Below are 20984 nucleotides of genomic sequence, written 5' to 3'. Positions count from 1 at the left end.
AGAGTAAGAAGCAGTAAAGGAAGCATGCCTTACTGTCCTTCACTATAACCTCATTGTCCTTCATAATAGAATTATAGATATTAGAGTTGAAATGACATTGTTATGTCATATAGCTAGTGTCTCTGACAATCAGAATTGTATTCCTTAAAGCATATTTACCAGAGCTTTCACCAGTATAATTTTAAATGTTTCAGACAAAGAGATTTCTACTACTTCCATTTGTCTAACTTGGGTTACACCCTATCTCTCACCATCACAAAGTTTCTCTGAATGTTCCTTTTCATAATTTCTTAATCCAAGAATTTATTCCAAGTTACATACTCTGTACAACCCTAAACAATTTATTTCCTTTCTTGGAGTTTGCACTCTTTAATATTCATACACTGTCTGTTTTCAGTCCTGCACTATCAGGGAAATGGACTAGATTACTGTTTCTCAACTCACCTCAACCATCCATGATAGACCCACACAGCTTCACAGTCTGCCAGTCCCCCCAACCTTACTTGCCATTCTGCAGTCAAACTACCCCCAACTCTATAGGCCTTAGTGCTGTGCATCTCCCAAATGGTCCTCTTGCCAGGAAGGCTGCAAAGACAACCAAGCTAGTTCTGTAGCTAGACACTGTAGCTCTGGAATGGAAGAAGCATAGCCATATGTGTGCAGCGCTGCACTTGAACGAATAGCTTTGCCTCTCAGCAGAGATAGTATACATACAGTGCCACACTAGGGTAGCACCACCATTTCCATTTTGGGAATTAATGCACTGAGAGCAGGGGCACAGGAAGAACATTTGGGAGAGTCTGCTGAACACTTCAGCCTTCTCCCACCCCTGATCTGCTTATGGACTCTACCCATGACATCTCCATGAGATACTAGCTGAGAACTACTTGACTAGATCACCTCATGTGTTTCCACTTTTGCACCACATGTAATTACAGCAGTCAGATTGTAAGTGAAAAACTGTAGAATTTAAGCATCTGACCAGGGTACCTGATTTGGGATCCATTTAGGTATAAGATATCTACATTATATTCTTGCTGCTCGCAGTGCTTTGTGCTTTCTCTGAAGTCTCTTCTAAAATTCATCCCAGGTTCCAGCTTTAATTTCTTGGTCTCCCCCCCTTAGTGTGCTCTCAAGCCTTATATATTTAATTCTTAATGTATATCTTTCTTCACAAGTCTTCCATGACTGTTAATCATTCTTGTTCCTACTCTGCTTCCCATCCAGTTCACCAGCTTTCTGATAATAAGAGGTCCACAAATGAACACAGCATTTCTGATGTGTTTATAGCAGAGGCATAGAAAGAGAAATTGTTTATTTCTAGTTCCAGTGAAGCCTCTGTGTATGAAACCTAAAACTCCACTGGCATTTTTCCCCAGCCATACCACATTGTTAGTCCATGTTTAACTTGCTGCTCTGTATGATTTTACTGCTTTCTAGGGTTCTCCCTCCAAATAAGTATATCTGCTTTGGACTATTTTTTTCCATACATGTTGCACTGTGTGCTTTCCCTGAATGAATAATTTTGTCTTTCGCTATCATTGGTTTCATTGTATGTGTAGTTAATGTGTATTCTTTTTTTTAAAAAGGTGGATCGTATGTCTTTTCCATGTGGTTGCACTAAAGAAGGGTGTAGCAATACAGCAGGTAGAATTGAATTTAACCCCATCCGTGTACGGACTCATTTTCTGCACACAATAATGAAACTTGAATTGGAGAAAAATAGAGAGCAGCAAGTTCCTGCACTAAATGGTTGCCACAGTGAGATAAGTGCTCACACTAGTTCCATGAGCCAAGCACCCCATCCAGTAGAGTATTCAATTGCAGAGAATTTTGAGATTGAAACTGAACCTCAGGCTGCAGTGATGCACCTGCAGTCAGCTGAGGCCTTGGATTGTCCAGGGGAAGAGGAGGAGGAAGAGGATGGAAGCAGCTTTTGTAGCGGAGTTACAGATTCTAGCACACAAAGTTTAGCACCCAGTGAATCGGATGATGATGACGATGAAGAGGAGGAGGAAGATGAAGATGATGATGATGAAGAAGAAAAAGTGGATGATTTTGTAGAAAGCATGGGCTCCCATGCTGGCGTGGTACCGCTTCCTTCTGTCCTTTGCTACTCTGATGGCACTGCAGTGCACGAAAACCACTCTAAAAATGCCTCATATTATACTAACTCTTCAACTCTGTATTACCAAATAGAGAACCATGCCCCTGGCACTGCTAACCAGATCAGTGAGACCTACTCAGAAAGGGACACTGTTAAAAATGGTAGTCTTTCTCTGGTGCCTTACAATATGACTTCAGAGCAGTTTGTTGACTATACACGGCAATCAGAGGAAAGTTACAGCAGCCCTCATTACCCTTCTGCAAACCCCTCTGTGATAGTTTGCTGCTCTTCTTCAGAAGGTGATAACAGTGTTCCATGTAATAGTTTGTATGCTGAACACAGGCCAAACCACCCCCAAGTGGAATTTCACTCATACTTGAAAAGTCCCTCTCAAGATGGATTTGTTTCAGCTCTGAATGGCGACAGTCATGTACCAGAGCATCCTGCTGAGAATTCTATAAACCTTTCAGAAAAGAGCAGATTGCATGAAGAGTGCATCAAATCACCTGTTGTGGAAACAGTACCTGTTTAACATGAAGTTATTCTAGGACTGCATTCCTTTATTTAAATGCACTCTGATTACATTGGATTTCCTAGCACCGTAAGTTTTTTAAGCTGTGGACAATGAAAACTCGGACTATGGGTAATATTCCAGACACCTTTTGTTTTTTTCTTTCAAGCTACATGGCTGTGGCATTGCACAACAGCAGTTCATGTAAAGTTTCAAAAAGATGGGGGGAAAAACTGTCTTTTGATAGAAAATGCATAAATTAAAAATATATACGTATTTCAAAGTAGCCTACCTGTCAAACTGTGTGAAACCTGCCAAGCTATCTGAATCAAAGCTTCATGTTTTTGATTGTCGGGCCTGTGCAAGATTGTTAAAAAAAGATACTTTGAAATAATCATATTTAGAGTCCTAAATTTTCAACATATCTGACAAAGATGGTGACTTTTTAATGTAGAAGTAATTACTGTATGGAAAAGTTTTAATTGTTCTGTACTGTATGTATTTTATTTATGATAGTTTAGTACTCATGTTTTTGATAAAAATGAACAGCATGTTCATTTGACCTGAAGATCCATAGCTAGTAATACAGAGCATGCCCACTTAAATTTCATCTGGAGTACCATATACATTTTTTATGACCACTCCATGCAACTTCTTTTAAAATGTAATCTTGAAGGTACATGGGGTCTCTTTTTACTATTTTTGACAAACAGAAGTGTCAGTAAGGTGGCATTTACGTTTTCTATAAAGGTGAAAGGTAGGACAATCCTCTGTTAAAGCTGGAATCAATGGCATCCCACAGCTAACCTCCCCATAGAGAAAATTGATGTTGTGTATAAAGACAAAGCAGCAGTTTAAAGTCACCCAGCACCTTTAGCTCTATAAACATTCAGCTTGCTAATGCACTTTAGTGCCATTTTGCAGTACCTTATTAACTGTGGAAACTGGGAACCATTTTGGAGAAATACCATGGCTGCAGATTTTAAGATCTCTGTAATATACAGGTGCATTGTACTGAATATGATACAAGTTTTCCGAAGCCAGTTTATGAAAGCCTCAATAAGTAATTAGTAAAAGCAAAGAGCTTAGCTGCTTAGAGAGTAAATGAAGCATGGAAAAGTGAGTGTGTGTGTGTGTGTGTGTGTGTGTGTGTGTGTAAGTGGGGAGCCCTAGATTTTCCTACCTTTTTAGCTATTGTTATAAAAGAAGAGCCTTATCAGAAGTCCTTCTGTGGACTTTTGATCAGATCCTACATGTATAGAATCACTTATCACTATTAATAGACTAAATGTGGTACTAGAAGCTGCATATTCAGTTAAGACCCTGGGTTCAGAAGTTTTATACCTGTGAAAACTGAGGCAATTTCTCATGCATATCCATTATCATGTTTTCATTTCTTTTTCAAAGGGTAATGAGAAATATGATGTATGCTTTATACCATCCATTAACTTATCATCAAAAGTTATTTTTTCTAAAGAATTAATAGAAGCCAATTTTTGGTACGTTCATGTAGCTACAGCTAACTGCATTGCCTTATATAAAATGCAGCACAACACTTCAAAATCTTGCTTTGATATTGAAGTATCTTTTGTTATATGTCCATTAGTCTAACATGTAGACATATGTGGCTGGCTAGTCAAATTACAACATCTGCTTAATTTTTACCAAAGTTAAAATGAATTGTTGAGAGAGATGCATATAAGCATAGTATACATTTCAACTCTGTTTCACTGGCTGTTCAGGTGAGTAGCTCTTTATAAAAGCATGTAGAGTACTCCAGTAGAAAGATTACCATGTTTAAAAGAGGCTCTTTGAAAAAAGAAGTCATGATTTACTGTTGCCTTTATGCTGTTTGTCTGCAACCATTGTCAATTAATTTTTTACACCAAATTGGCAAAAGCTGTTGATGTCTTCTCTCTGAGACAGCATTTTTGTTGTTGTTGGTTTGTTCCCATGTTAATTCATGAATGCTTTTATTGTGATTTCTTTGAGATAAATCCTGTTTCTCTAAGAAATACATACGTTATATTCATGGCATTCCTATATCCTGGGAAAGGACAGCCCACTTTAACTTATCATCTAAAGCAGCCGTTCTGCCATTTTAGAGTTCTGTTCCTCTAATTTGTAGTAGCAACCTATTTCCTTTCTCCAAAGGATGTACAGTCAGGTGTTCTCAGCATTTATGCAGCAAATGGTCATCTTTACTTTTAAAGAGAAACCAATTAAATATGTTTGCTAAAACAAAAATACGCAGGCATACAGAAAATATACCTCTGTCCAGAGCTCTCATGATTTTATGGGGCACACATGACTCACTGAGTATATGTGTACAGACATCATGAGTTAACAGCAGACAGAAAGCCTGGCTCTCCCAACACCAGCACCAAAAGCACAAGCCTCTACTGCTTGAGCTCAAGGAGTAGCTGTAAGGCAGTAGCAGGTTCTTAACCTCAGTGTGGGCTGGTCACTAAAGGGAGGTGGGCTCATGCACACTTAGCCAGTGGATTTCACTCAGGTGAAAAGTAGATGAGAATTTTGCTGTGTTAGTTGTTCTGTTACTGAGCAATAAAAACCTCTTGTCATGACCTCTGCATTTCCAGATGAAAAATACCTTCAGTAGTGTTAGCAAGTAAAGCACTAAGATCAATAGTTAAAATGCAGCTCAGCTCTAAAATACTGAAATGAGGGTTATTATTTAGTAGTTATATTTCAGTAAGTTTCCAAGACCTTTGTGCTAGATGCTGTGTAAACATAGCTGCTTCTGTTCTTATCCAGGAGTGCTCAACTTCTGGCCTGGCACCATGTCACCCATCCTGTGGGGCTCCCCACGGATCTGTGGGGACCCTCAAAGGGCTGCAGCCCTGCTTGCTAGATGAGGGAAAGAGGGCAGCACTGGGCCTGATCACAGCAAGTGGGGGCCAAGTGAAAGTAGTGCAGGGCCCCCAGAGCTGGATCCCAGCTGGATGGAAGTGATATGGGACCCTCAGAGATGCATCGCACAGGGTCCCAAAGCCTGATCCCAGCACACAGGGGCAGTGCAGGGACAATCTCAGTATGTATGGGAGGCACAGGTCCCAGTCCAGCCCATCTGGCCCATCCCTGTGTTGTTCATCTGGCCTGCAAAGCCAAAACCACAAGCATCACTGTTCTTATGTTTCCTCCTGCTGCTATATTAGAAGTAAATACATTTCCTTCCCTCAGAAGCATATTGCTCAAGATGATAAGCAGCCTAAAAAGAAGTGGGAAAGAAGAAAGCACTTCTGTACAATGTTTGCTATAGTATTTTCTCCAGTTGAAGGTAGAACCAGTTACTAGGAGATAGTGAGGGTGTTTTAATTTCCTCTGAATATACCTGACCAGGCTGTATAGTAACGCCCTCCTATTTTTGGTCATTCTTTCTCAAATCTATTGCTTCTTGGCCTAGACGTGCTCTCAGGTTTCACTATCATGGTCATTCCTCAGATCTGCATGTTTCTTGCTCAAAGCATAGCATATGGTCAAAGCTTGCCTACACCGGAAAAGATTCTATGGTCTAACTTACATGACACCGGTAGGGATTTGTTGTGGGTGATACATCTTTTAGTGAACCAACAGCATGGTTGGGATACATCTCAACAGGTTTGGATTACAATGCATGCTTCTTTGAAAGCTTGTCTAAATCTATTCCAACCATGCAGTTGGTTCAATAAAAGATGTCACTGATAAAAATCCATGCCTCTCACATACTTCCTGAACCATTATGGGTCCAACATCACTTCAACACTATAATACAGGTAGAAAAAGACCAGCAACCCCCATAATGGAGACAGAGTTGTTACTGGCAAAAGAACTACTTTCCCAAAATAGCTTTAATCGCTTCTCTGACAGAAAAATTATAACTGTCTACACTAGGGCTTTTGGGGCATAGATGTGTCAGTCAGGGAGGAAACAAAGCACAGTACAACCCAACATATACTCATATGCTTTGAAGTTTAGATGAGGCTTTAAAAGTTGGAAGTGAGTAATGCTAACTTCCATTTTGTGATCCTTTTGTGTTCATTTGGAAGCAATGATGCCACTGGATTAAGGATAACTAGCTACTAGTTTGGGAATCTCTGAGATTTGATGCTTTTCCATCTTCTTGTGGCCCACCTCTAGTAATGTGTATGAGGAAAAACAGTATCCTACTGCTTAAGTAACTAAGTGGGTTATTTCCTGTGCAAAGCTAGCCAGTATTTTAACTTTTGTGAAACTTATTTCTGTGTGCTAAAAAGGTTATGTTGTTAAATAACAAATAGCAGTGTATTTCTTCTGTACAGATGTAGCATGTCATATATTGAAACATTTCTTTTAAAGATGGCTATCCAGACCATGTGCTAAGGAAAACTATACCAGCTTCACATCTAAAAGATACTTGTTGGTTCCTAATAACAGTCATTGATAAACAAAACAAAACAAAACAAAAAACCAGATCATTTTGAAAGTCAGTTAATAAGTTGGTAAAAAATATTTGTATTGGAAATGTGTCCCTGGTATCCATGTGTTCCAGTGTTTTTCTACATATGTAACCCTACAACATTTTCTTTTACTAGAACACCATATAGTTTGCATACTGAAAACAGTACATAGAATTGACTCTACGTTTTTTCCCTAAGGAAATAAAGTTTGCTTCTCTTGAAAGACCTGTCCTTAAAGCTAACATATGAGGCTTTAGCTAATGTTAGGTGTGCAAATACCACTTTTCCATTAAAAAATTGTGGTAATTGCATAAAGCTATAGCTCATGCCCACTGGAACATTAGAAGAAGAACTAGTCAACAGAAAATGCAGCAATTTGATCATGTGTCATTTGTTTTTCATAGAGAATTTCTGATTGTATGCTACACAGAGCAGGACTGTTAATAATTTAAAACATACTTTTGCTAAAGACTGGCTTTTAAAACTGAATAAATTACTAATTCTTTGTTAATTTATCCCATCTTGGGGCAACACCATTTTCTTTCTGCATAAATCTTGGTTAAGTAACCCAACTTTTCATCCATGATCAGCTAAAAAAAAGATCTGTGCAGAGACTGTTTGTGTTATTGCACAGAAATCTGCTTTTACCAGTAATGTATTATTATATACAGTATTTCCACTGATCAGAGTCAAGATTATAATGTCATCTGAACTAATTTTACAATAATTCAATATTTATGTATCCAGTATTTGATTTGGTACTGAATACTCAATTGTGACGTGCATCACCAAAAGGCTTGAAAAAAACCTCTTTAACAAAACACTCACCACCTACCTAGGAGGAGAATTTGCCATAAACCAGATCCATTTATTACAGGTAAATGTAACCAAAATGGAGAATTTGTTAGGGGTTTTAATGCTTAAGAGTTTTTCTGTATTAGGCACTAAAGGCTTATGCTCTTGACTCAGACTTAGGACACTTGGGTTCTGTTCCTAGCATTGACATTGGCTTGCTCTGTGATTTGGGTCACGTAACCTATCTAAGCCTCAGTTTCCCTGCCTGTAAAAGGGCACAATTGGTGGTGGTACTAGGGTGGCCACTGACTCATCCCCAAAGTACAGGACATGTCCTTGGTGAAGGGTGGCCCCCTTGGCCAATAAGGAGCGAGGTGGTGGGGCCCCTGCCTCTTGGCCAAGTACCAAAAATGTTAATTCATGGGTAGGTCCACCAGGCCCTTCACCCAATCATCAGGAAAGAGCAGGGCCATCACAAAAAGGCCACCTCCCTCCCTCCCTAGCTGGGAACCCTGCTCCTTCTGGCTGTGCACTGCCCTAGCTCTAAGCTCAGCCAACAGAATTGCAAGGACAACTGATTGACGTGTATTTCCAGCAGTGAACTGAAAAGGGATTTTTTTGCAGACCAGTCTTCATTGAGAAACAGGCAAAGGACAAAGGATTTAAAAACAGGACGGTCTGGCATAAGATAGGGCCAATGGCCATCCTAGGTGGTACTCTGCTAGGTATTACTATGCTTCCTGGGGATTTTTGTTTTGTTTTGTTTTGATTTGGGGTTTTTTAGGCATCTCTTCTTTTGCAGATAATAAAGTCACTCTTCTGTACTTTTACCACAACTAGATGGCACACAGCACACGTCTGTGCCAAAGTCTAGAAGGAATTTTGCCACTGACATAGCACAAGAGCAGGAGTCTCTTGCCGGGAGCTAAGCAAACATGAGGAAAAGCCTCAAGCAATAATAAATCCACAGTAAATTTTGAAACCAGGAACTGAAAAAACTGCTAAATATTTAGTAAGTAAATATTTGCTTCTCCATTAGAAGGCAAATTGATGACTTGCTCTACACGGTCTCGCAGTGCAGTCAAGAGACTGCCCTACCCTATTGCATGGCTTCCTCATTTGCCAGTATATGTGCAGAAGGGAAAGCAGGCACCACTAAGCCACTGCTTCCTTCTTCCAGGGTAGGCATGAGAAATTGTGGGGGTTGGGAATCACCTGCTCTCTGTCTCTCCCCACCAATACACAATCTAGCATATCTGAGCCAGGCAGAGAGGCAAATCATTTTGTATGGACCACTTTCTTCCTCTACGCCTGAAACAAGGGAGGAACCAGGCCAAAAGTTACAACTGACTCCTGAAGCAGTTCAGCTATACAGTGCTCTCAACCCAGAGCAAGAAGGAAAGAGACAATCTGGCCCACCACAGTGTTTTAAGAGGATATGCTGCATAAGTGATGTGGTGGTTTATTGGGAGTACTCTACAGTGCAATGACCTGGACTTGATTCTTGCTCTAATTGTTTCAGTGCTCAGGGCTGAAGGCTGAGTACTATGAGGACAATAAAATGGAGAAATCCTCAGGTCTTAGGAATGTGAAGCTCCCCTGGAGGGGCCAAAGAATAAATAGATCCTGTAGTTTATTGTGCTTACAGATCATTTGATATAAAATATTAATAGTAAAAAGGATAGAATTAACTCAGAGACGCTATATTCTAGAGAATCTATTTCTAAAATATAAAATCTGATTACTATTTTTTTAAAATTAGTAGTAGAAAACTACCATTATTTTCAGAAAAATAGAACAGATAGAAGTAAATATCCCAGTTCTTCAACATATTCCACAGTCAATATGAGGAATTTCAAGATTTGCATCTGTAAAGAAGTTCCCAGAATTCAAGAGCAGTGCACTTTGCTCAGTATTGCTGTTCTCAGTAATTACTGTCTTGGTACTCACTACTAATTCTCTTCTTTCTCCAAGAGCTGTGCAATTCAAAGCAAGAAAATTGTGACATGAGAAACAGATGTTAATTGTAAGGGAATCAGAGTCAATGAAGTTGGTCATAAGTTCTTTGTGGGTCACCAAGTATTGTTTTTCCTAGATTTTTACAGCAGCCTTTAACTTAATTGCCATTAATGTTCAACAATATTAGCATCAGCGTTACTTGGAAAGGAAGGAGGACTATAAACAACTCTTTCATGAGAGCTGCCTGTGTCCCTGCCTTCCAAATAACCCACACTGTAGCATTTATTGCATGAATCTCCACACCTTTTGGCCAAATTTAGTGCTTTTGCTTGTGTTAGCTTATTCTCTGAGAAAAATTGCCTTTGAAATGTGGTTTCCCATTAAGGATGAGATGATATGCTTGTTATTGGGCAGCGCTAGTGCCATGCTTTTTTTGTTATGGGAATACATTCTCTGGTACTAAGACGTGACTGGGCTAGCAGAACAGGGACTGAATAACACCCTCTTCACCCCCATCCTGTCTTTCCCTCCCCTCAGTACTCCATTTAAGCCCTACTGGGTGCATCGACACATCCATTAATGCAGGGTAACCAAGTACTAAATCAATGCGCAGTAACTTGCACTACTGCGCAATAGCACCTGTGCATGTTTTTTTTTTCAGACATTAACTGTGCAGTTGCTTCATATTACCACACAGTAGCATATTAGCAAGGGTTTTGCCTGGCATGCTACTGCGCAGTGTTATTAGGCTACTGCACACTTAGTGTCTCGTGTTGACGCACCCAGCGTGGGGATAAAAGGAAATAAATACTCCTGGTTTGATAAAGTTGTCAGAGAAAAAGAGAAACTGAGGATGAGGTGGGTGCAAACCTGATAGATGCAGAATGATGTTTATTCAGTTGCCTAATCCCCACATCCCACAAGCAGGCAGAGAAGGGCAGCTGCTTCGTTCAGGCAGCAGCTTCACTGGCACAGTATGGCATCCTAACAGCCTGTCTATAAGGTATCTGATTATTAGAAAGGGGATGATTGTATTTTTTCTCAAAGTCCTGTGGAGTTCCCTGAGCAAAACTAAGATATGTTGACAGCTGGGAAGAGGGACAAAGAAATGTATGTCACCTCTTGTGACGTAAGTGTGAGATAAAGCAATAGTGGCTGCCCAGTCAGTGACAGGACTAGCTCTTCTACTCCTCAGTATGCCATAACCTAAACATGGGGTAAACATCCAAAATCAGAGAAAACAGGAAATCATTCCTGCAGGGAAGTGTAAAAGTAAGTAGGATTTGTTCACTGAAATGGACTATAATCTCAGTTTTCTTATTCCAAATTGTTGATGTCAGTAAATGAGAAACCAGTTTTATAAAGTAGAGAAGCATTGGGTCTGAAAGTAGATGTGTTTTTGTGAAGTGGGATGACTGAAAAAGGGTATTGACTCCTAGAACATGGAGGACCCAGGTGGTGTCTTGGTTCCCAGGAGTACAGAGGCACATCAAGAACCCATGGCGGCTGTGGAGCAGCTCCAGAGATGATGATAAGGTAAATTTATTAGTTCTTTGCTTAATCATTTTTCACTTAAGCATTAGCAATGACAGAATCTGTCAGACTCTTCGTAATGCAGAGTATTCAACAGATGCTTTGGCTGTGTCTTGGAGGAAACAAGTCACTAAAAAAGAAAAAGAAAAAAGTTTGCTGTATGTTTAATGTGGTCTCGAATTTTCTCTTCTGCCTTCAGCAGCCCAAGAAGGTCTGAACAGTTTTTTGTACTGCCTGAAGGAATAATGGAAAATAAAATGATAAATATGATTCCAATTTTAACCATGTACCTAGATAAAACATCTTTACAGTTTCTTCTTTTCTTTCTATTTTTTTCAGGGGGACAGGGAGATGCTTGTCCTCCTGATAGCAAAATTATAAATGGTAGAAATAAAAAAAGATATCTAATGGCCATATAAACAGCTAAGGAAAGGCCCACAGCAAGTATTGTAAGTCTTCTTCTCTGGAAACTAACTCATATTAGAATATGACATGGGCTGTGTTAGTTAACATTAACCAAACTAGGCAGTCAGTGAAGATAAGAAAAAATTGCATTTAACATCATGCTAGAAGTCTGTGGTTAAACACTACTGGAACCAGAGTACCCATAGCCAGAGAATACAATGTTAAACATACCTTGCCTCTTGGACTGCATTCATATTCAACAGCATTTTAGTGGGCACAGTTCTTCAGAGTCATGTTTTAACATGACCTAATTTTCAGATATTAAACCCTAAGAGCTAGGAGGAAAAAGAATGCCAGGGCACTGACTTAGGTTGAGATTTCCAAAGTCCGCACTAGTTGGGTTCCTAATTCCCTTAGAATTCTATGTCTTAATTTTTTTTACGGACTTGGATCTGTTTTAGATTGTGAATGAAAGTCAGTTTTTTTTTCTGGTACGTTTGCGTTTCCTGTGAAATCACATCCACCAGGTAGTTTCCGATATGCAGGCTGAACAGTTTTCGGCTTCCCAACAGGGTTATATTGTTATGTACACTAGTAGCAGCTTCTCTTAAAAACAGAAGTCATACTGTTATGTGAACCTGCGCTGCAGCTATTTGTATTTCCAAAATGTTACGCACAAAACCATCACCCAGCTAGTTCTGCAAAAGATATCTAATGTCCATGTAAAAGTGTTTAATAACTGGGCCCTTCTTTTAATTGACTGATTGTAGGCACTTCTATGGAAATGTCTGAAGTGTAGTTTGTGAAACATGTTTTAAAAGTGTTTGATGTAAAATAAGCGCTAGACATTTAACAGTGCAGAAATAGTCAAAATCTGTAGATTACAAATCTGTTCCTAACAGCCTCAGCCTGTAATAGTGTCTTAGTAAAGTTGATCTGCTTTTTTAATTTAAATTGCATTTCTGGTGTAATAACCTTTTGAAAATAAAATTACTACAGATGTACTGGTTAATACATAGAACATGGCACTTTGTTATTTTGATATGGTTACACCTAAAACTAAGAGATTATATCAATTTTGTATGAAAAGTCATTCCACATTTATTACAAAGACATTTTTCATGTTAAAAATACCTTTCTTTGGTTTTTTTTTAACAAATATCAACTATATAGAATTTATATAGTCTACCTTTGTCATATTCTTTAAAAGGTTCAACAAAGTATGTATAAGAATATTAAAGGTGCTTCTGAAATTCTATGAATTCACAATTGATGGACAGACAGTAAGTTAATGAAGTACATAGTGTGTTAAATCATAGGTGAAAAAGCATGTGTGATAATTGTCTTTCACATGGATATCCATTCAAATTTAAAGTATGGTCTATCAAATGGGAATAGCATTGTCACAGTATGCTTACAGTAGTTTGCTTAAAGTCTGTATAATTTCTACTAACACTGTCATTTTTTTTAAATAGTTCTATTGCCAAGTAATTAACACATTTTATTTTCTATGTTAAGTAACTGGACTTACATGCTAAAATTATGGAGGTCTCAGAAGTAAAGCAGCTTTTTTTATTGGACTGTTGCTTTCAAACTGTTTGTTTGTAAGAATGCAAATGGAAAGAAGTTCCTCTTAAAAGCTAATGACATGAACATCATTTTACATTAGAACATTGTGAATTACACATTTCCTAGATTTCCTTTGTTTTATAAGTTGTAACATCAAAGATGCCAAAGGGTAATATAAGCTACAATAATCAACTGAACTTAACCTGGACCTTATGTTGTAATAATTTATTCAAATTAACTGTATTCTTCTGTATTTATATTTTCAGTATTTATTATGAATGATATGGAAATTGATGTATTTATTGTGGCTTATTACTGCAGTGTATATATTACAAAATGAGCATTTTTAAGTCTTAACATTAGGGGTTTTTTGGTTTATTAGTGGCACTTGTATTCTGCTGTATTTTTATTATATATTGTACAATATATATTGTCCATTTGTTTGCAATGAAGTAAAACAGGTTTCTACATTACATCAACTATTGTATTTCTGCATTGTGCATCTTATTCTTTAAAATACAATGGCTAACATTTTCCTCTCTGTCTAGCAGCATCAAAATTAATAAGATCTCTCTTCTCCTCCAGATGGGAGAAAGAACAGTAGAGAGAACCGACAAGCCTCCCCACTAGTTAGCACATGTCCCATTTCAGATAGCCTTAATGTAATGCATTAGTAAGCAACGTTTCCTTGTTTCATTTTTAAAATGATAGTAATTAGCATATAACTGTACAAGAAATACCTTATTTGGTATTTCTTGTATTTTCACCTTAATGAGCAGCAGCATCCAGATTTTAATTAAACAGAGTTGTGGGAGAAATTGCATGATTCAGCTCCACTTATTGTCATGAAAGATTTGTCATGTCAGTGTTGTTTGTATGCTAAGGAAGAAAGATATTTCAAGGTCTGCTGGAAATAATTTTGCAATAGCTCCCCCTGATGGCCTGCAAGCTGTAGTTTTATACACCAGATTTGTATTTCATTTAGAGATGAAAGCATGTAAGCCACAATGCGAATTTCAGGCCATAGCTTAATTCTTTTAAAAACTATTGGTTAACACACATGGCCCTTTAAAAGGGTTTCTGTTTGTCACAGTACTTAATCATATTTCTTTGGTTGTTCTACCTCTGTGTTTATTTAGCATACCAAAGTGCATAGTCTTAAACTACAACAAATAATCCATGGGCCTGTGTTGATAAGTTATTTTAGATTGTAAATCCTTGTTAAATCCAATAATAGAAGTTGTTCTGTAGCAAAATACTCTAATAGAACCTTATTTATTAGACACTCTTTTATATTATTTGCAGTTATGCAGACTATACACGAACATCTGCTACCAGGCTGCTGTTTACTCTGCCATGAACTATGATGAATGTGCTCCAGGGCTTGCTAATATAAGCAAGGACATACTGACACAGAAAAATATATAAACAACCTTTAAAATTAGTGCTCTAATTTACGAAGGCAGTACTTCAGTTCTAGAAGTGTGTAGGCTTCATAAACAAGATTTTTTTAAGCTTACAAAAGAAGTTACTTCATATTTATTGTAAACATGGATACTCACATAGTTATTATTTTAATATCATCCTAATTGAATATTTTTATTGCTATTAACCTATAATATAGAGACCTAAGTTTGTACCTAATACTGGCATGAATTTGGTGTAGCAAATGAAGTCAATGGGACAAATCCTTAGCTAGGGTCAACTGGCACAATTCCACTGTAGGCAATAGAGCCCTCCACCCAGTTACATCAATTGGGAGCTATTCTGCCAGTTCTATGTTGGTGAAAAGAAGAAGAAAATCAAATACATAGTGTTGTGTAGCATTTAGAGCAGAGACAGGCAAAATACAGCCTATGGGCCAGATCCGGCTCACCAGGCCATTCTATCTGGCCCGCGGAGCCCCTAAAACATTTAGAAAGTTAATATTTATCTGCCAGGGGCAGGTCAAAAATGACCTGTCAAAAATGACAGGAGCTAGGGGGAGTAGAACCAGGGGGACCCAACAGCAGGATTAAGCAGTGGGAGCAGCAAAGCTGGCCCACCCCATCCCCCACCCCGACCCCTCCCTGACACCCAGCCCCAGCCAGAAGCCTCTGCCTACCAAGGGCTTCTGGTAGGCTGCTTCTGCCTCCCTGCACCCAGGGAAATACAGATAAGAGGGAGGTGGGGAGGGAGGCAGGGGAAGACCACAGGCAATCACCCTAGTCCTCAGGGTTGGGCCAGGCCAGGTTAGACCTGCTCATGCAGTTCCAGTGCTGAAGCTGGGAACCATGTAGTGCCAGAGCAGCTAGCCAGTGGGGAGAGTGGGGGAATGGCAGTAGAAGGCAGGGGAAGGGGCAGCAAGCTTGTGTGTGGTATGCAGCAACAGCTGGGCAGGAACATGAGGCCTGTGTGCACTGAGACCACAGCCAGAGGGGTCCAGGGCAGGGTGGCAGAAGCACAGGGCTCAGGCTGGCAGGGGCTTTCCAGAGCCAAGCTGGCTCCCCGCTCTCCATGCTGGCACAGCCCAACCTGGCTCCATAGAGCTCCTGCCACCCCACCTTGGGCCTTCCCGGTGCTGGCCCCAGTGCACCAGCACAGGCCCTGCACTCCTGCCCAGCTGTTGCTGTGCTTCATGCACCTGCTCACTGCTCCTTCCTCCCACTTTCTGCAGCCATTTCCCTACTCCCCACCCCCCACTTGCCTGCTGGCCAGCCCTTAAGAGACCACATAATTCCTGGCTGCAGTGCCAGGACTGTAGGAGCAGCTGGGACGTGGTGCCAGAGGAGCGCAGGGGAGGAAGGGGGATGGGGAAGTGGCAGGAGAAGGGCAGTGGAGGCAAACAGGGGGGAAGTGGCTGCAAGCAGCAGCATGGGGCTAGTGCTGGTGCCCTGGGGCCAGAAGCGTGGAGCCCAGGCTTGGAGCAGTACTGGTGGGGGCTCTATCTGCCATGGGGGACTATGGGCAAAGCCTCCCCCTCCACACATGCCACAATCCTCCCCAGTCACCCTCCCTCCACACACTCAGAGCCCTCCACACCCATCCACACACACACCCCCACATGCTCCCGCACCCCACATACACCTCCCACACCTGTGCATCCCCCACAATCCCCCCAGTGTGCACAAAACTCTACCCACCCACCCACCCCCTCCCACAATATACAAGAATAAGACTTCATTTTAAGCTATTATACCATCACCACTATGTACACTACACAAACACGCAAATCAGGACAAAAATATTTTTTTGAAATTAAATTAATGAATGTTGTAGGACATGTTTGATTTTTAGAATATAATTTGGTATTTTGCTGGTTTGGAGATGGCAAACCCCCTTGCTGAAAGGTGTACTTCTGGGGGACAAGGGGAGGGACTTCTGGTGGCAAAGGTCAGGGATTAGGGGGTGGGATTTCCGGTGCCAAGATGCCAACCAGGGGGCAGGGCACCTGTCAAGGGGTGGGGCTACCCATGCAGCCCTTAATAGCTTGCCAAAACTCAGTAAGCGGCCCTCTGCCCAAAATAATTTCCTACCCCGATTTAGAGCTTCCATTGTTCTATGGGGACTAAGACTGATTTTTCTGTCTTGAATCTGTCATCTTGCAAAGGTAATAATTATTTTCTTGGATGTTTAGAAAGGAGGTGGGCCAACCAGTGAGTTATGATGCATGTCAGTTTGGCTGACAAATGCTAAAGGCTCATATAGCTGGCTAATTTAATTTATCTATATCTGTAGACATTGTATATTTTGCCATTTTAATCCTTTTTTGTTCATTTAAAAGCATACAGCCCAAATTATAAGACCTCCCCACTCCATAGAGTTCCAGACCACAGATGATTTTGGTGATGGGCCTTGCATGAGATCACCCTGACCTTCAATTCCTGGCCTTTCTAAGAAACCCAAGGGCCAGACTACATGGGTCCTTGGGCCAGACAACTTGGGTCCATGGGCCATACACCCCTGCAGTAACTGGTATAATTGTAAGTAAAAGCAAACAAAACTAAGCCAAAAAAATGTTGACTGTAAAGAAAGGAGGAGAGAAAGGAGCATCAACCCAAAACAGACCTGGTGTAATATAGCATGGTATGCCAAGCATAAACTTTCTCTGTCATGGTCAAACCCTGTCCATCAAAGTGTTTAGTTGTTTTAAATATATTTAGCACTTTCACTGCACAATAGCTACAGAGTAGCATATTAAATTTAACTGTTAACTTTACCATTAAGTAATTTAGTAATATGTTCAGCAGAAAAAAATATTCCTGATTTCTGGACACAGCAATTGGCAAGCTCTTTCTAGTAGGTACAAGCTTTTCTAACAGGTACACAGACTGTAGAAGTCCTTGTTTCATTTTGTTTGTTTTCTGTTATCACAAACTGCAGGTAATGGCAAATCAGCTGTTCTCTCTTGAGTAATTATCCCTTTGCATTCATATTTGTGGGTATCTCGTACACTGTGCCTTGAGCTGGGCCTTTTTTCCATTTAGTAGTGCATTCTACCCTCTCTCTCCCTCACCACCCGTTTTTGTGCCCTGAGAGGATGAAGGGCAGCATGCACTTTCTGCCCCATAAATGCTCTCAATTGCCTATCTAAACAGAGGATTTTTTGGTGGGGCCTAGAGATGGAGGTGTTGCTGTGCTCTGGCACCAATGTAAGATACCAAGGATGTAAGGTACAGGGACTCAAAACTACAAGCAACTTTGAGTATAGACTCTGGAAGATAAGTATTCTTCTAATTGTGGGAGGAGCCTTTGCAAGCTCCAAAGCAAGAACAGCCCATACCGACAGTTGTAGGTGTCCAGCAGGCCACTGCACTGGAATACTAGGGTCTGTGGGGAAAGCCTTGTGGCCCATGTCTTTTACTCTGAGCAAGGGATTACATTGGTTCCAAGGCTGGGAAGTGGGAAGTCTGTGTGTGGGGTAGCATGGAAACTGTCACTTGAGGCATGCATAAGTTTGGTGTCAAGAGTTCTGCTGGTTATGCAGCAGTTGCCTAGTGGACTTGCATTGACGGTTATGCACCCATCAGGCTTAGGTTAAAGCCCAGTTGAGCAGGTCAGCCAGTCTGGCTGAGAAGAACCTCCTCCCCAGTGGAGTGAGATGGAGGCTGTCTCTTCCCAGCAGACAACTGCCTCTCACCAAAGAGCGGACTGTGATCATGGAAGCTGAAACCTTCCCAATGACACCAGCGCTGCAGTCTCTGGTTGACTACCTCAATCCTCCTCTCCCTCCTCAGCCCATAGCCCGAAACCAGGAGGATTGAGGGAAACAACACCTGTGCTCCCAACCCCTTAAGAGCCAAAGTTTCTTTTCTGCGGCTTTTCTGGTTCTCAGCTTAACAACTAACAGATAGAGCAGCTTTTAAGGATATGAGAGTCTTCTCAAAAAAGGCATCACCTGTGGCTGTTAGATTCTATTATCGTCACACAAAGAGCATGGCAAAAACCCTAGAGAGAAGAAAGCTCTGGACAAAGCCATTTTTGGAGGAAACAATGGTAAAATTGAATTGGATTGTAGGTGATGGGATGAACAAACCAAGAATAGTATTGATGAGACCCCCCAACAAACAGCTGCACCTTGTGGAGTTCACCGAAGGAGTTGGGAACTAGCACCAAGCTGCAGTTGAGGCTGCCTCAAAAAGAAAAGGAACGTTCACACTTGCTTCCCAGGATAAGGAAGGTGTAAGGAAGAGAGGACGGGTCTGGGGTGCTTTCTAAGGCTTAAGGCCCTGGGTATACAGTAGTTGAAAGAGGCAAATCAGCTACCTGATGTTAATTGTTGGGGAAAGAGAGAAATTGCTCTGTGTAAGGCAGGAAATGGCACTCTTTTGCCTGTCAGCCAGAGGGCTCTGTTCAAATAAAAGCTGAGTTGAAGGGCTATGTAGCCAGTGGGGGTGTTCAAGTTTAGATAGCTTTTAAAAAAAAATTGAAAGAGGCTTAGATTATAGCCATAGCCTATAATCTGAGAGTCTATTCTTCTCTCTTCCCCTGCTTTTTCCCCCCCAAATTCTTAGCATTACACCTTTTAAGCTAGCCTCCTCTTTTCCCCTAATAAACTGTTTTTCCACTTTAAAACAATTTCACTTGTAATTCTTTTCAATTTGCCATGTCCTAAAGATCTCAAAAACTTGACATATTAATTTATTCACCTGGATTCTAGGAGGAGATGCTATGTACAGAAAATCCACTTTAGCTCTGATTAGCTAAGGGCTGGTTGTATCTGCCATCAGTCCAAAACATACAAAGAAGCCAGGTAGGATATGGAGCTTTATAGAAGCTTGAAGACCAAATGGTTTCTTGCTTTACTTAGAGATCATGAAATAAAGCTATAACAATAACATATGGAGCTGCATAAAACACAGCATTTATGTTGTGCAACTAGGTTCCTACACATATAACACCTGTGACAAGCTTAGTGTGAAATCCCTTTATCCCAAGTAGTATCTCAGTCACCCTGCCCAGTACCTCTATCCCTATATCCCCCACAAACCTGGAATTATTTTAATATTACTGCTATTTTCTCTCTCTCCAGAGGCTTAGAAACCTCCTTCATGTCCTGAAGCAAGGCAGGGATATGCCAGACACTAAACATCAGAGTTGGGAAGGAGGGGGAAGGTTTTCTGCACACTAAAGGCATTAGGTCAGGCTGCAGAAGCCCCATGGCATGGGCTCACTGAGAGCCATCCCTGGTGCCTTGTCCACTCCCACACACAACCATGCTGTTAGGCACAAGGCTGCACTTGCAAAGACTCCCCAGCAGGGATGCCATTCCACTTGCTGCTTCCATCACCCAGATAATCTGCTGGGTGAGCCGTGCCTGCCTGGCTCCTGTACAGGAGGGATCGTGTTGAAAAAAGGGGCGGGGGTGTAGCGCTCTATGTGAAGGAAAGCTACATGTCCCTGCAAGCTGATGTTGGCGACCGGCATGGACAGCTAGAGACCCTCTGGGTAAAAATTCGTGGGGAATTCGGCACAGGGGACACAACAGTGGGAGTCTACTACAGACCTCCCACTCAAAGTCCCGAGCTTGACCAGGAGTTCACCCAGGAACTGACTGAGGCTGCTTGCTCCAGGACCTTGGTTGTCATGGGTGACTTCAATTACCCGGACATCTCGTGGGAAGATCACTCAGCTAAATCTGAGCGGACGCAAAGCTCTCTCTCATGCGTGGATGACCTCTACCTGACTCAAGAAGTCTCTGGGCCAACGAGAGGCAAAGCGCTGCTTGACCTGGTACTGGCTAAGGGGGACGACCTAATCGGCGACCTAGTGATTGATGGGAAGTTGGGTGACAGCGACCACGAGCTGATCACCTTCACCATCCACCGTAAAGCTGGCAAGTCAGTCAGCAACACAGAAGTCCTTGACTTCAGAAAAGCCGACTTTGACAAGCTCAAGAGGCTAGTCAGTCAGGCCCTCAGGGACCATGACCCCAGGGAGTTGGGAGTTCAAGAAGAATGTTGCTTCTCAAGGAAGCGATCCTCAGTGCACAAGCTAAATCTATTCCAACACGGAGGAAAGGCAGCAAGAAGGCACAGCAGCCCCCCTGGCTCTCCAGGGACCTAGCGGACCTACTGTGGCTAAAAAGGAAAGCCTACAAAGGATGGAGGATGGGATTCACCTCCAAGGAGGATTACTCAGCGCTGGTTCGGTCCTGCAGGGAGCAAACCAGGAAAGCCAAGGCTGCAAC

The 20984-nt window shown here is 41.2% G+C and overlaps 1 protein-coding gene across 4 annotated transcripts in view; it reads left to right on the top strand.

Moving 5' to 3' along the window:
* CSRNP3 (cysteine and serine rich nuclear protein 3) overlaps positions 1 to 13769 on the top strand; it is a 166587-nt gene extending 152818 nt beyond the window's left edge. For all 4 annotated transcript variants that reach the window (XM_090045588.1, XM_090045589.1, XM_090045587.1 and 1 more), the window contains one exon: positions 1590 to 13769. In XM_090045588.1, coding sequence (XP_089901714.1) covers positions 1590 to 2639 — 1050 coding nt within the window. In that variant the 3' untranslated portion in view covers positions 2640 to 13769. The remainder of the gene's footprint in view (positions 1 to 1589) is intronic.
* Positions 13770 to 20984: the final 7215 nt, after the last annotated feature.

This window comes from Crocodylus siamensis, chromosome 4 (assembly GCF_052110815.1).
Source record: "Crocodylus siamensis isolate JL-2025a chromosome 4, ASM5211081v1, whole genome shotgun sequence".
Classification (NCBI taxonomy): Eukaryota; Metazoa; Chordata; order Crocodylia; family Crocodylidae; genus Crocodylus; species Crocodylus siamensis.
This window is presented reverse-complemented; position numbering and strand designations above follow the sequence as displayed.